The 14,701-nt window shown below is 38.8% G+C and overlaps 1 protein-coding gene across 3 annotated transcripts in view; it reads left to right on the top strand.

Moving 5' to 3' along the window:
* Positions 1-14,439, top strand: part of XIAP (X-linked inhibitor of apoptosis) — a 38,842-nt gene extending 24,403 nt beyond the window's left edge. For all 3 annotated transcript variants that reach the window (XM_087829528.1, XM_016197059.2, XM_016197058.2), the window contains exons 5-7: positions 391-433; positions 3,879-4,079; positions 9,981-14,439. In XM_087829528.1, the coding sequence (XP_087685654.1) occupies positions 391-433; positions 3,879-4,079; positions 9,981-10,174 (438 nt within the window). In that variant the 3' untranslated portion in view covers positions 10,175-14,439. The remainder of the gene's footprint in view (positions 1-390; positions 434-3,878; positions 4,080-9,980) is intronic.
* Positions 14,440-14,701: the final 262 nt, after the last annotated feature.

The following is a 14,701-nucleotide window of genomic DNA, read 5'->3' as shown; positions in this document are numbered from 1 at the left end:
CTTTCCCCAGACAATAATTAAGATCTCAAAAAGGTATCTAAATTGATATTGTCGCCTGGGGTGCCTGAGGCATCAGTACCATGTGAAAAGACCCCTGGGGTAGAATGGGAGGTCAGAGTTGCCATTATGGTTCTGCCAGGAACTATATTGCCTCAGTCAAGTTGTTTAATCTTCCCAAGTGTCAGCTTCTTGTCTGAAAAGTGAATGGCTTGGGTTAGATGATCTTTTAAGTTCCTTCTAGCTTCATCAGGCTATACCTCTTGTGAATATTCATATGTTGAATTGGAATAAAGACAGTTTTTAAATTCATGATTAATGTAACTTTTCAAATTGAGGTAATTGCCTTCTACCAAAAAGAATTTTAACTTATAATTCATATTTCTATTTTAGGCAAGAACTGCTGAAAAAACACCATCAGTAACTAAAAGAATTGGTAAATATGCTTATTATAATAAATGTACTTTTAATTTCATTGCCAACTTATACTTGTTATTTATAGGGTAGAAAGGTAAACATATTCTTTCAGGTTCACCAAGGTGTATTTATTTGAGATGAGATTGCTATAAACTTAAGAAGTAATGAAGCACCTATAAATTTCAGTAGGATATTTATATATTCAGAATATTCCTAGAGGTTGGACAGTTAGCTATTCCAAGTTTGGGAGGAGCAGCCATAGGTTATCCATCACCACTCTGTTAACATCACAAAAGTAAGGATTAGATGGATTTTTGTCCCTGGGGCTGTTTTAGTTCACCAGGATCGTGAATGCAGAGCTCTGCTAATGTGCCATCACCATAATGAACCCTAACCTGCCTCCTTATTTACTGCATGCCATGTTGTGCCTTCCCCACCTTCTTCACAGAGGCGTACGGTTGGGTTTGCTTATTTCCTATTACCTCACAGAGAGGTAGAAGTTTTTATCACAAAGATTATTTACTCATCGTAGATATCTTTAACAACCAGAAAGTAGGCAGAGAAAGATAGTATGTTAAGGGAAGGTGTCGTAATCCCCACATTTCAGATGAGGAAACAGAGTCAGAGAGGTTAAGTGTTCTGTACACAGTTACATTACAAATCATTAGTGGAACTAGGACTGTAAACAAGGTATTCTGAGTCCTACATCACACTACAAGTCTCATTCTCAACTGAGGCATCATATTTCAAAAACAGGAGAAAGTTTAATTTAAAATATGTCTGTGATTCCCCATGTCCTATACTCATAGCATCGTCTGTTTAGTATATTAAGGATTACAAGGCAAGAGAGTACTGTATATTTATAAATAAGCCTGAGAAGAGCCACTTTAACATGATTTTGTAATGGGAATAAGTAACACAGGTTAAGAAATCATTTGTTCCAGCCTGTACTTTTGAAATTATCCAGAAACAAAGATTCTGTAACTTCTCTTGATAATCAAACTTACAATGCATACTGTTCTTTTTATGACTAATGAAAGTCTTCTTTTGGTTTAGGATTAATGTTTTTAAATTAGATATAATTTATTTAGCAAAATTTTCACCATTATAAAGTATACACTTTGGTGGTTTTTAGTGTATTCACAAGGTTGCGCAAGCATCACTACTATTTAATTGCAGAAGATTATCATAACCCCAACGAGAAACCCCATACCCATTAGCAATCACTCCCCCTTGCTGCCTCCCACACCCCCGTCCCCAAACAACCACTAATCTACTTCTGTCTCTATGAATTTGCCTATTCTGGACATTTCATATTAAATGGAATTATAATGGCCTCAAGGTTCACCCATGTTTTAGTACTCAAATATGAATATTTCTTTTTTTTATGGTGGAAAACTATTTCTTTGTATGGATAATATACCTTATTTATTCATTCGCCAGTTGGTAGACATAGCTGATGCTGCTATGAACATTTATGTACAAGTTTTTGTGTGGACATGTTTTTAATTCTCTTGGATATATATTTTGAGGTGGAGTTGCTGGGTCATGTGGTAGCTCTTTATGTTTAACCTTTCAGTAAACTGCCAATTTTCCAAAGTGGCTGCACCATTTTACATTCCCACCAGCAGTGTTTCTCCACATCCTTGTTAACACTTGTTATTTGTCTTTTTATTACAGCCATCCTAGTGGGGGTAAAGTGGTGCCTCATCTGGGTTTTGATTTGTTGTTCCCTGATCGCTAATGATGTTGGGCATTTTTCATGTGCTAATTGGCCATTTGTATGTCGTCTTTGGAAAAATGTCTGTTCATCTCCTTTGACTATTTTTTAGTTGGGTTATTTGTGTTATTTTGAATTGTAAGAGTTCTTTGCATATCCTAGTTCTTTTTATATATAAGTCTCTTATCAGATACATGATTTGCAAATATTTTCTCCTTTTCTGAAGATTGTCTTTTCTCTTTCCTGTTGGTGTCCTTTAAAGCAAACAAGTTTCTGTTTTGGTGAATTCCAATTTATCGGGGGCTTTTTTGTTGCTTATGTTTATTGTTTTTGTTTTAAATATGTTTTTATTGATTTTAAAGAGAGAGGAAGGGAGAGGGTATAGAGAGATAGAAACATCGATGGGAGAGAAACATGCTTCTGCTGCCTCCTGCGTGCCCCCTACTGGGTGCCGAGCCCAAATCCCAGGCATGTGCCCTGACCACATACCCTGATGGGGAATCCAGCTGGTGACCTCTTGAATCACGGGTCGACGCTCAACCACTGAGCAGCACTGGCTGGGCTGTTGCTTATCCTTTTAATGTCATATCGAAGAAACCATTGACTAATCCAAAGTCACCAATGTTTTCAACTTCTAAGAGTTTTATGGTTTTAGCGCTTCCATTCAGGTCTTTGATCCATTTTGAGTTAATTTTTACATATAGTATGAGGTAGTGGTACATTTAATTCTTTTTCATGTAGATAGCCTGTTGTCCTTGCTTTGGGTTTTCAGCAAGTTGGGCTTCAGGTACCCGGAGGATATCCACGTAGGTGAATGCTAAAACCTGGAACTCATATAAATGAGGGTAAAATTGTGGTAGTAGGGAAAGTGTCCAGAGAGATTGTCAAAAGGGGGGGGGGGGGGCTGTCAATGAGAGAATGGAAGGGAACCGTCAATATCTAATCAGGTGGGCAGAAGGAGCCAGCAAAACAAACTGGAAAAAAACCAGAGTGAGTAGAACCAGGAAAGAGTGAAGTCAGCTGACCTTTGTTTTCCTTAATCTCTCCACATTTAATTAATGACCAGGTCTGATAAATTCTACCTTTTTAATATTGTCTAAATTCCACTGCTTCTGCCCTGGTTCCTGGCCTTATTTTTCATCCAGACTATTGTAGTAGTCTCCTAACTGATCTTTTATTCGCATTAAAACCTCCTGACAGAATTTTTACCAAACACAAATCTTAAGTTACTTTCCCACTAAGAAAATATCTTTTGTTACCATACAATGTTTCTTACAGTCCGATCTCTACATGTCCCAGTCAGTATCCACCCCCAAGTCATATTCTGACTTCTTTTACCGTCGAACATTAGGTTAGATTAGAACATCTTGTAAGTGTAACCATACAGTAAGTAGTCTTTTGTCTCTGGTTCGTCTTTATGATGGTGTTTTAGTCCTGTCTGGGAGATGCATCTGTGTGGTCTGTGGCAGCAGTCCATTCTTCGTTCTTGCTGTGTGGTGTTCGACTATACGGCGTTATACTTACCCATTCGGCTGATGACGGACATTTGTGTTATTTCCAGTTTGGGCCCGTTAAAAATAATGCCGCTGTGAATATTCTTGTGTATGTCTTTGGCTTGCTGGTTTGTTTTTGGTTGTTTTCTTGCTGCTTAAATTTTTCCTTTTAACTATACTTTGTGTTGAGTTGTGTCAATGAAAAGAATTGTTTAAACTCTGTTCTTTTTCCTTGCCAATGTTCATTTCAGATGATAACATCTCTCAGAGTCCTATGATACATGAAGCTATGCGAATGGGATTCAGTTTCGGGGACATTAAGAAAAAAATGGAGGAAAAAATCCAGACATCTGGGAGCAACTATAAGTCACTGGAGGTTCTGGTTGCAGATCTAGTGAGCGCTCAGAAAGACAGTACACAAGATGAGTCAAGTCAGACTTCATTGCAGAAAGGTATGCCTGGCTGGTTTTAAAAAAAAAAGCAACACCTAATAGTACTTCATTGTGGATAGTATTTTATATGGCTTTGTGACCCATTCATTTCCCCCCTCTCACATCCCTGTTAGGATAAACATTTTTAACTTTTTATTATGAAAAATGTCAAATATACTCAGAAGTGGAGAGAACAGTATAATGATCTCTGATGTAGCCATCAACCAGCTTGAGTGATTACCAACACTTTTCCAATCTTGTTTCATTACTTCCCCCAATGTGTTTGGGTTTTTTTTGCTGTAGTATTTCAAAGTAAATACCAGACATCCTATATATCATTCACCTATAAATAGTTCAGTAAGTATCTAACAGATAAGGACTTAAAATATATATACATTGATTCAGAGAGAAGAAGGGAGAGGGAGAGACAGAGTTGAAACATCAGTGATGAGAGAGTCTTCATTGATGGGATACCTCCTGCACGATCGGGTCTGCAACCGGCATGTGCACTGACTGGGGCTGGAAGCAGTGATCTCCTGGATCCTAGGTCGATGCTCAACCGCTAAGCCACGCCCAGCCGGGCAGGACTTTTTTATAACTTACCCTTAATACTGTGTGTTAGTCTGCTTGGACTGATATAACAGAATACCATAGGCTGGTTGAGCTTAAACAGTAGACATTTATTTTTCACAGTTCTGGAGACTGGGAAGTCCAAGATCTAGGTGCAGGCAGACATAGTTCCTGATGAGGGCTTCTTCCAGGCTTACAAATGGCTGCCTTTTCTCTGTGTCCTCACTTGGCTGAGAGACAGAGCACTCTGCTTTCTCTTCCTCTTTACTGTAAGGACACTGATCCCATCATAGGGTCCCGCCCTCATGACCTCATCAAAACCTAATTACCTCTCAAAGGTCCAGTCTCCAAGTACCATCGCATTGGGTGTTCGGCTTTAAAATTTGAGTTTTAGGGACACAGACATTTAGTCCATAACATACTATTATCACACTTAAAAGAAATGAACAATAATTCCATAATATCATCTGAAACTCAGTTTATATAGTTGAAACTGGATTTAGAGTGTTCTGCAACTTTTCATATGATATAAATATATAAAGGGGTCATAATACTAAATAGAGCTTGAATGAATGGCACCTTAATACTGTGAATCACATATACAAAGTGTGTTAATTAATATAGAAGAGATACATACAAACTCCTTTTTGAAAAGAAAGATTTTTAAAAATACAGGTCCCTCCTCTAAGGATGACAGCTACTCTAGTGCTTGCCAGCAGCATTGAAGGGTAAAGAAAAGGTGTTCATCAGAATACATTTATTATAACCATTGTTCTCTAAGCTCTTGTCCATTTCTCCCAAAAGATGAGAATTTTTGTAGTGCTGAATGAACCTAAAAGTTTAATTAGTTTTTTTACATTGAAGACCCTTGTGATCTTTAAGTTATTTCAGATGTTTTTGAAACATTACTCAGAGAATTACATAAGTCGTAAAACAGTATAACACTGATGAGAGTCATTGATTGGCTGCCTCCTGCATGCCCCCAGCTGGGGATCTGGCCCACAACCCGGGCCTGTGCCCTGACCGGGAATCGAACCGTTAGCTTCTGGATCCTAGGTCAATGCTCAACCGCTGAGCCACGCCCGGCCAGGCAGTGATTTTTAAAATTACATCAGTTGATGTAAAAGATTCAGCAGAAAGCTTAATACTTTTCTAAAGATTTATTTATTTAAAACCTGTAATAGCTCCACTTGCCTTAGCCATGATAAAATAAACCATTTACTTTGTCATCTTTCTGCTGCAGTAGAAATACAAGTGACTGTCTCAGTTTTGCCTGCATTTAATCACAACTCGAGCTTAATTAAATTTGACAGTAAGGTGTTAGTTTTTATACCTCAAGTTGTCTGCGGCAGAAGGATTTAGTGGGTTGCAATAGGAAGAGAGTCCACAGGGGTTATTATCGCAGAGACTGCAAGCTAGGATGGTGAGAGAAGGCAGGTCTAAGCAGCGGCACTCTCGGGGGGAGGAGCTGGAATTCGCCAGTTGACCTCTCCTTGTTCTCGCTAAATAGGGAGGCGGGTAATTGATGCAGGCTGTCTTCTCAGGCTAGGGCTGCTGCCTGTTTCTCTCCCCAAAGGCTGCTGATGAAAAACTGGCAGTAAGAATCTTTTAATTCTGTACAAAATGCTGAAATAAGGTAGAAAAAGTAGAGTTGATATTAGTGTTCCGTAGGCATGACCTTTCATTCCATTGTGATCTGTAAAATGGAATCTCAAACAGAACCAGGAGGAACCTTAAAGGTCATACAACTTTCATTACTTCAGTGAGAAAACTGAAGTGCAGATGTGCTGTTGTCTAAGGTCACTCAGGTAGTTGGGAGTGAAATTCGGGTTTCCTGACTTCTGGGCCAGCGTTCCTTTTTTTAAATTTAAGAAAAATGATGGTAAAATACACATAACAAAATTTACCATCTTAACCATTTTTAAGTGTACAGTTCAGTAGTGTTAAGTACATTCACGTTGTGCAACCAAAGTCCAGAACTCTTCATCTACAAAACTGAAGCTCTGCACCCATTAATAACAACTCCCCATTCCCCTTCATGCCAGCCCCTGGCAACCAGCATCCTGCTGTCTCTCTAAATTTGACTGCTCTAGATATCTGGTCCACTGTTTTTTATTCATTGCAGCATCACATCCAAAAGTAATGTATAAATTACTTCATTGTTTTCCACCTTATTTTTTAAATTCCAAAGCTGCCTTTGGTGCTTTCCTTCCTGGGGGCACACCCATGCCTTTCTTACCTCTCAGGTGTACATCTCCTAAACCCCAAAGGTCCCCACGAGACTTGCAACAAGGGGAGCAATGGGCAGCGGCAGCTCATCCCGGGCTGACCCCCGGAACCTGTCTCCAAGGCCCCCTTTTCTCTGACTTCCCAGTGAGCCAAAGCAGCCCCTCCTAGCCTCTCCTGTTGTTTCTTCTATCCTAAGTCCGTCCTTGTTTCACTGTCCCCAGCTTTAATAAAGGTACTCTCAAAATTAAAAATGAAAAATTACAAAGCTACTTTTAATACTTTAAGGTAAGCCCCACGGGAGTAAAAAACAAAACAAAAACAACACTGGGAAGGGGTAATCCCCTCACCTCCCAGGAGTGGTCCAGGGGAAGAGAGGCTCTGTGGGGAAGGAAGCACAAAAGAGACCCAGTCCAGACTCGGGGGCAAAGGGAATGTCATTGGTGCTGGGACCTTTGAGCAGTACAGGAGGACACTTGAACATGACAGGACTGGCTCAGGCTCACAGGTGAAGGGCAAAAGGGTTGGACATGAAGCCGCAAAGCTGCTCGGGTTCCTCCTCATTTGCAGTCTTGTGCTTCTGCTTCCTAATCTGAGTCCGTCCCTCTGCTTCCGAGGCAGCAGAAAGCCTGTCATCGCATCATTTTAAACTAGTGGCTCTGCTTTCTCATATTCTGCTGGGTGGATGCATGCCGGTGACCGCTGGTATGACAGCAGCATGAATATGCATTTCATCCTGACTTTTTTGGTCATACGCTTTTTTAAAAATATGTTTTATTCACTTTAGAGAGAGGGGAAAGGCGGGGGAGAAACATCAGTAGGTTGCCTCCGATGTGCAGCCAGCGACCTTTCCTTGTGCGGGATGGTGCTCAACCAACTGAGCCACACCAGCCGGGGCTGGTCGTGTGCTTTTGTGTCGTTACGGTTTCTCATGCTATCCCTTTGCTTAAATTGTTTCCGTTGCCCTGAGTGCCTTTTCCCTGCCTGCGTACCTGGTCTCGTTCCCCACTCCGCCGCCGGTTTCCTAACTCCGGCTTGGGAACTCGTCCTTCCAGGCTCAGCTCAGAGGTCATGCCCTTGAAGTTTTGCCCAGTGCCCACAGCAGAGTTCAGAGCTCCCGCCTCTACTCTCAGTACTCTTAGAGCACTTGTAACATTATTTTGGAATTTTCTTTCCTGCCCATTAGATAAGCTTCTTCAGGTTAGGTACTTTATCTTCTTGGTTCTGATAAGTTCCATGTTTGAGCCTATAGTTTTGATTATGCCCAGAAGGTTGCCTTATAAGAAAAAGGAGATTAAATAATCCTTTCTTACACCCCTAGCCAGGGAAACCTTACTGAAGCACAAATCTGAACATATCTCTCTCCAGGTTCAGACCCTTCACCAGCTCCCAGGGCCCTGAAGATGAAGTTCAAACTCCATCACATAGGTTGCCAAATATTTCAGGATCAGGCTCCTCCTAACCTTCTGTAGCCTCATCTCTTGCTGTTTCCCCTTCAAATTCTATTCCCAAGCCTTACCTGTGGACTTGCAGGCCCTGTTCTGTCTCTTCCTCTGGAGCCTCCTTATGCCATTTCCTCCACTAGAGCACCCTTCTTCCACTGCCTCTGTCCCCCAGGGCCTTCTCCCTCTCCCTGGTTTATTCCTGCTCACCCTTTAGACCCCAGTTTAGGCATACGTTCCTCCAGGAGGCCTTCCCTTTATGTGTTCATGCCTGTACCCACATGCACACACTTACACCCTTCCCATGTTCTTCATAACACATCGTAACTACCTTTATCATCACACTGTATTCTAATTTCATGTCTACTTGTGTCCCAAGGTCTATATATATATATATAATTGTTGTATCTCTAGTGCCTAGAACCTCGTTAAGTGTTTGTTGGATAAAATTAAACCACTATTTCCCAAACATGTTTTCATACTAGTGTCCCCAGGATGTTAAAAGGGATGCCATGGTAGAGGAGCTCTATAGTTAAGTAGGGAAATGCATTATGAATTACCAAGCGGGAACAAACACTATATTATACTGCCCTGAACTTGATAGCAGTGGTTTCCAAATGCTAGTGGGCTCAACCCCCAAAATTTTAGATTCACTGAACAGGGCTTAGGAATCTGTTGCTACAAATGCCTCAAGTGATTCTCATGTGAGGCCAGATTTGGAAACCACTGGTGTATGTAGTGATTGCAAAGATTGTTAAAGTATGTAATGCATTTGGAATAGTGCCTAGCACATGGTAATAACTGCTGCATTACTGTTAACTGCTGCTATGGTTGATGTTGTCATTATAGTTACATAAGACCACAAAACACATTTCTGTGGCATATGTGTTAACGTTTCATTAAACCTAGTTTGGGAAAGGCTGAATTCAGCAAGTACTCCAGTGCCACCCCTATGCTGATGGCACCCAAATCTCTTATCTCTAATGCTGACTTCTGACCTCAAGATCGGACTCCCCGTTTACCTACTGGACATTTTTCTATAGATGCCCCGCAAACACCTCAAAAATACCTTGAAAATCCCAAACCTGTACCTCCTTTTCTATTTCCTACTGGCATCACCATCCTCTTGTCAGCCACACTAAAAGTCTTGAAAAACTGTATTTCTTCTTTCTTCGGCGTCGCTCACCTCCGGTGAGTCACCGAATCCTGCTTGTCCCATCTCAGAGGTGTCCCTGAGGTCCATCCCTCCGATGCCAGAGTAAGCCACGCCCTTTCTGTACACGGCTTTTACCTGACCCTTGCTTCTCTGCCTGGCAAATTGCTGGTCATGTTTCAATGTCATTGCTCCACTTCCCACTCCCTCGGCCCAGCAGCTGCCAGCCGTGAAGCTTTCCCCGGCCAGTCTGAACGGAAGAACTTGTTCTTGCGTCTTGTCCCCAGCACTTCGCACGGAACTTTATTACAGCGCTTATCACTCTGTCCTTTGTGCTCACCTTTATCGCCTTGGCTAGCGTCCTTCCCTCCTACCAGCATTCGAGCCACTAAGAGCAGGTGCCATGTGTGAGTCATCCCATCTCCTAACAGTCAATTGGTGCCTGGCACATAGTAGGGGTTCAGACCGTTTCCATGAATTTAAACAACTTAGAAAGTCTACAGTTAACTCATTTCTTTTCTCTTCGTGCAGACATTAGTGCTGAAGAGCAGCTAAGGCTCCTGCAAGAGGAGAAGCTTTGCAAGATCTGCATGGATAGAAATATTGCTGTCGCATTTATTCCTTGTGGACATCTGGTCACTTGTAAACAATGTGCTGAAGCAGTTGATAAATGTCCCATGTGCTACACAGTCATTACTTTCAAGCAAAAAATTTTTATATCTTAATCTAACTCTACAGTGGATGTGTTATGTTCTTATTACTCTGATTGAATGTGTGATGTGAACCAAATTTAAGTAATCAGCATTGAATTACATTAGCATTTGCTGCCAAGAAGGAAAAATGTAAAACTGCGGTGTTGTAGGTGGTGATCTAAAATTCGAATTTCTGCATTTTTCACAGTATTAGCTGTATTATCTATATTTTTTCTATTAATTGAAAGCCTAGACTAAGAACTATCCTATTGTAACTGATCACAATGTGTATTTGTAGTGCACTGACTTGGTTTTTAAGTGTAAGTGAATTAATCAACTGAATTTTTCATTCTTTTCAAATAGGCTTAACATTCTGTGTAAATGTGGAGATTAGAGTTAATCTCCCCAATCACATAATTTGTTTTGTGTGAAAAATGAATGAACTGTTCCACACTGGTGGAAAGATAGACTATTTTTAGATGTTAGCCTTTGTGTTGTAGATTTTGTCTATTTTAAAATTATACATACATACTTGGGTGGATGATTTTTTAAAAAATATTTTTGCCATTGTTAAAAGGGTATTTAATGATAGAATTCCATCTAGCCTACATGTATTGACATGGAAAGACATCAAAGATATAAATGTAAAATGCAGGTGGCAAAACCCTTTGTATCGAATGAGCCGAATGAAGGTGGTGTGCATTTTGTCTATGTATAGAACAAAAGATTTGGAAAGATATGCACCAAACGGTTAAATGTGGTTTCTGGGGAGGGGGGTGGGGGGTGGGTCCCAGAGGGGCTTTACAGGGGCCTTTCACTTCCTACTTTTTTAATTTTGTTTTGTTTGAATTTTTGTAAGTATGTGTTAATTTTGTAATCAGAATTTTTAGAAAATATTTTACTGATTTAAAGGCTTAGGCATGTTCAAACGCCTGCAAAACTACTTATTGCTCAGTTTTCGTTTTTCTAATCCTAGAAGACAGGGCAGTTAACCTTTTTGGTACCAATGTGAAAATTTTAAAGTGTCTTTATGTTTGTCCTGCTTTGTGGATGAAAAATATTTCTGAGTGGTAGTTTCCTGACAGGTAGACCATGTCTTCTTCTCTTGTTTCAAAATAAATATTCCTGATTTTGTAAAATGAAATATAAACTATGTGTCAGATCTTCCAATTAATTAGCAAGGATTCACCCTTAATCCTTGCTAGTTTAAGCCTGCCTAAGTCACTTTACTAAAAGATCTTTGTTAACCCAGTATTTTAAACATCTGTCAGCTTATGTAGGTAAAAGTAGGCGCATGTTTGTACACTGCTTGTAGTTGTAGTTGTAGTGCAAGCTTTCCATGTTGAGATTCTCATATCATCTTGTATTGTAAAGTTTCGTGTGAGTTTTTACCGTTAGGGTGATTAAGATGTATATAGGACAAAATGTCAAGTCTCTACTTACCTTTTTTTTGGTTTTTTTGACTAGTAATAGTAGTAGATAATTCTGAAATAAATATTCTCTCAAGATCCTTAAAAACCTCTTGGAAATTATAAAATATTGACAAAGAGAGAACAGTTGTTTAAATATTAAAGAGAAAATAAAACTTGAATAAGAATCTATATAGCTAAAAACTGAAAGTTTTAAAACCCTTCATAGAACGCCCAGGCTTCATATTTCAAGATTCTCACCACAACCTGTTGCAGAGGTGAGTGAGGCATTTTACTGCAGAGAAAAGCTTGAGAGTAAAACTGTTACAAATATAATTATTGTTGTGCTTTCTAAGGGAAAGATTGTCATGTTCTCCTAACCTCTGTTGATTACTGCTTTAAGTGATATTTTAAAACTGCATTGCAAATTTAAACGAGAATTTTAAAAATGACTGTCCTGTTTTTGTTTTACCGTTAGTTATATATTCATTAAGTTGAATTTTACATGTATAGTGTAAGCTTTAAATTTAAATTACAAGAGCAAAAAAAGTGTTCAGTTTTTAAACTGTGCTTTCAGGACACATCTGCTCCAAGTCAAGTAGTTAGTTCAATCTAGTTGTTGGCCAAGGACTGAATTGTTTTAACATAAGGCTTGTCCTGTTCTGGGAGCCTCAGTTCATTAAAACTCTTCTTTGAAAACTTGTCTGTTTAGAATTAAGCAAGGCCTTTTTCCTCCCCGTGAGTTGTGAAATATAATGCATGAAGCTGATGTGACTAACAAGTTTATTTTAAGAATTGTTTAGAAAGGCTGTTGCTTCAGGCTCTTAAATCACTCAGCATTCCACCTTCTAATCAAATTTTTTAAGACTTAACCAATGTTTGTCTGTGTTCACACTATAAAAAGCACTGGATCCGTCCCATCTAATTGTGCAAAAAATAATCACTTGCAAGGTCAAAAATATAACCAGATCCAAATCTCTGCTTCCTCCCTCCCCAGAATAGTTCTCGGTATCTACATGTAGACATGCCTTTTCTGTATGCAGTTCTTGCTAAGATTTCCGAGTTCCCACCTATTTTGCTACATTTAGTCCTGTGAGAGTCAAGTTGTTTTGTAATAAATAGTTATCTTTATTTGTAATACTTTGGTGTGCTGATCAAAAGCCTCGTCGTACTTTTTAAGAAATGGCTTTAGTGTTTATAAATTACAGTTTATTCATTAATGGCTTTGTATTGCCTTTCCGGCTAGATTTGTTTTTTTTGTGTGTTTTTGCTTTTTCCCCCTTTGGTTAGGGTCTAAGATGGGGCAGGGTGGGTGTAGTGAGTGTACATAATGTGATGTGGCCCTGCGTATTATGATCTTTTCTTGTTTTTGTTTTTATAATATTTAGATTTTAGTAGTTGCTTTCTCTTGTTTTCATTTTAGTGGAAAAGTTGGTATTTTGAACTCTCTGAATGGGAGACTACCACCACAGCATTAGTTGCATGTATTGTACCCTTTAGATCCAAATCATTGTTTTATTTCCTGATTACTCAGGTGTTGAATGTGGGAAAAGAGGTAGAGGGATGGGAGAAATGAGATTGGTTGTGTATCATTTCCATTAGAGAAATAACACGGGAGGGAATATTTGACAGATGTAGTTATTTTTAGTGAAATCTGCTCTTTAAAAAAGAGGTTGCCATTTCTTCATCTGTGAAAATGAGAATAGTACCAGTCTTACAGTTATGAGAGTTCAGGGGGATCGGGTATGTAAAATACCTGCTATAAGTGTTAATTCCCTTCCTAACACTGTTACCCTCCTGGTCTGCCTTGACTCTGGAAATTTGGGCTAGAAGTTAGATGATAACTCTTTCATTGACTCCTACTCATCTGTTTTGGTTTCTCATAGTTAAGATGTAAATTACAATCAATAAATAGGTCAAGTTCTTAAAAATATTTAAATTTCTTTTTAAAAAAACTTGAAAATTTTCTCATTTAGTTGAGCCTTCCTAATAGAAACAGTTGGCTAATTCCCACCTTCGCAGTCAGTTTCAATTTGACTCATACTTAGCACAATGTGAATTTCATTTGCAGCACAATAGAATTATAGGGCGTCAAAGCTGGACGTGACCTAGAATATCTACTTCTTCCCCCTCATTTTACAGGTGAGGTAACTGAGGCTCAAAGGTGAAGTGCTTTGTTGAAAGCTACATAGCTAATTAGTGGGGCCCAGGCTGGGGCATAGTTTGAAGGTAAAACATCAAGCTACCTCTCCTGGGAGGTCTCAGAAGTTTATTTTTTCAACTATTCTTTCTTCTGTACCATAACTTTCGCTACATATTAAATGACACTTTATAACTAATCCAATAGGACAATCTTAAATACGTATATCTTCAAATTGTACAATACTACATTAATGTTTGGGTGGTAAGATTCTATTTTGAAGTCTAAAGTTTGCAGATAAGTGTATAGACTTTTTTGGCATTTAGGGCATTCTTATTGTGTATCACTAATGTAACATTTAAAATTACTATATAAGTCTATTTTGTCTGTACTTATTTACAAATTTGCATTTTTGATTTGATGTAACAAAGGCTTTTATGTAACTTTTGTTAGAAGATTTTGCCCTTTTTTTCTTTACTGTTATACTTTATCTACCCTACAAGAATGGCTGGTTGCTATGTCATTGTATTAGTGTTGTGAATAATCGTGTGAAATGTTTTGAGATAGAGTACTATATTTGTGAATATAATTTTATGGCTTTTTCCCCCATATAGTAGAAACCTTTCCATCGCTATGGAAAACTAAGAAAATTACTTTCCACTGCATAATCTGGCAGTCATAGATCAAAGCTTATTTTTCTGTGAATAAAATGTATTCAATAAAGTACTATTCTTTAAAATGATATCTTATTACTTTGTATGTATTGTACTTTTTCAGGAAAAAATAAAATAGCCCTTTTAAAAATACCAAAGTGTAACCTAAAAACACCTTATGCCATTGTGCTAGGCATTAAGGTACACATCAAGTCATCATTTTTAAAAAGAGGGTATCCATTTTCACATTAATTTATAGAATTCTCTAAGTGCATGAAAAGTCAATTTTTTAAGTGTATAAAAATAAGAACCATAGTAACACTCCCCTCCCCACAAAGACTGGCCTGGTTGTCCCATG

This window comes from Miniopterus natalensis, chromosome X (genome assembly GCF_054644295.1).
Source record: "Miniopterus natalensis isolate mMinNat1 chromosome X, mMinNat1.hap1, whole genome shotgun sequence".
NCBI lineage: Eukaryota > Metazoa > Chordata > Mammalia > Chiroptera > Miniopteridae > Miniopterus > Miniopterus natalensis.
This window is presented reverse-complemented; position numbering and strand designations above follow the sequence as displayed.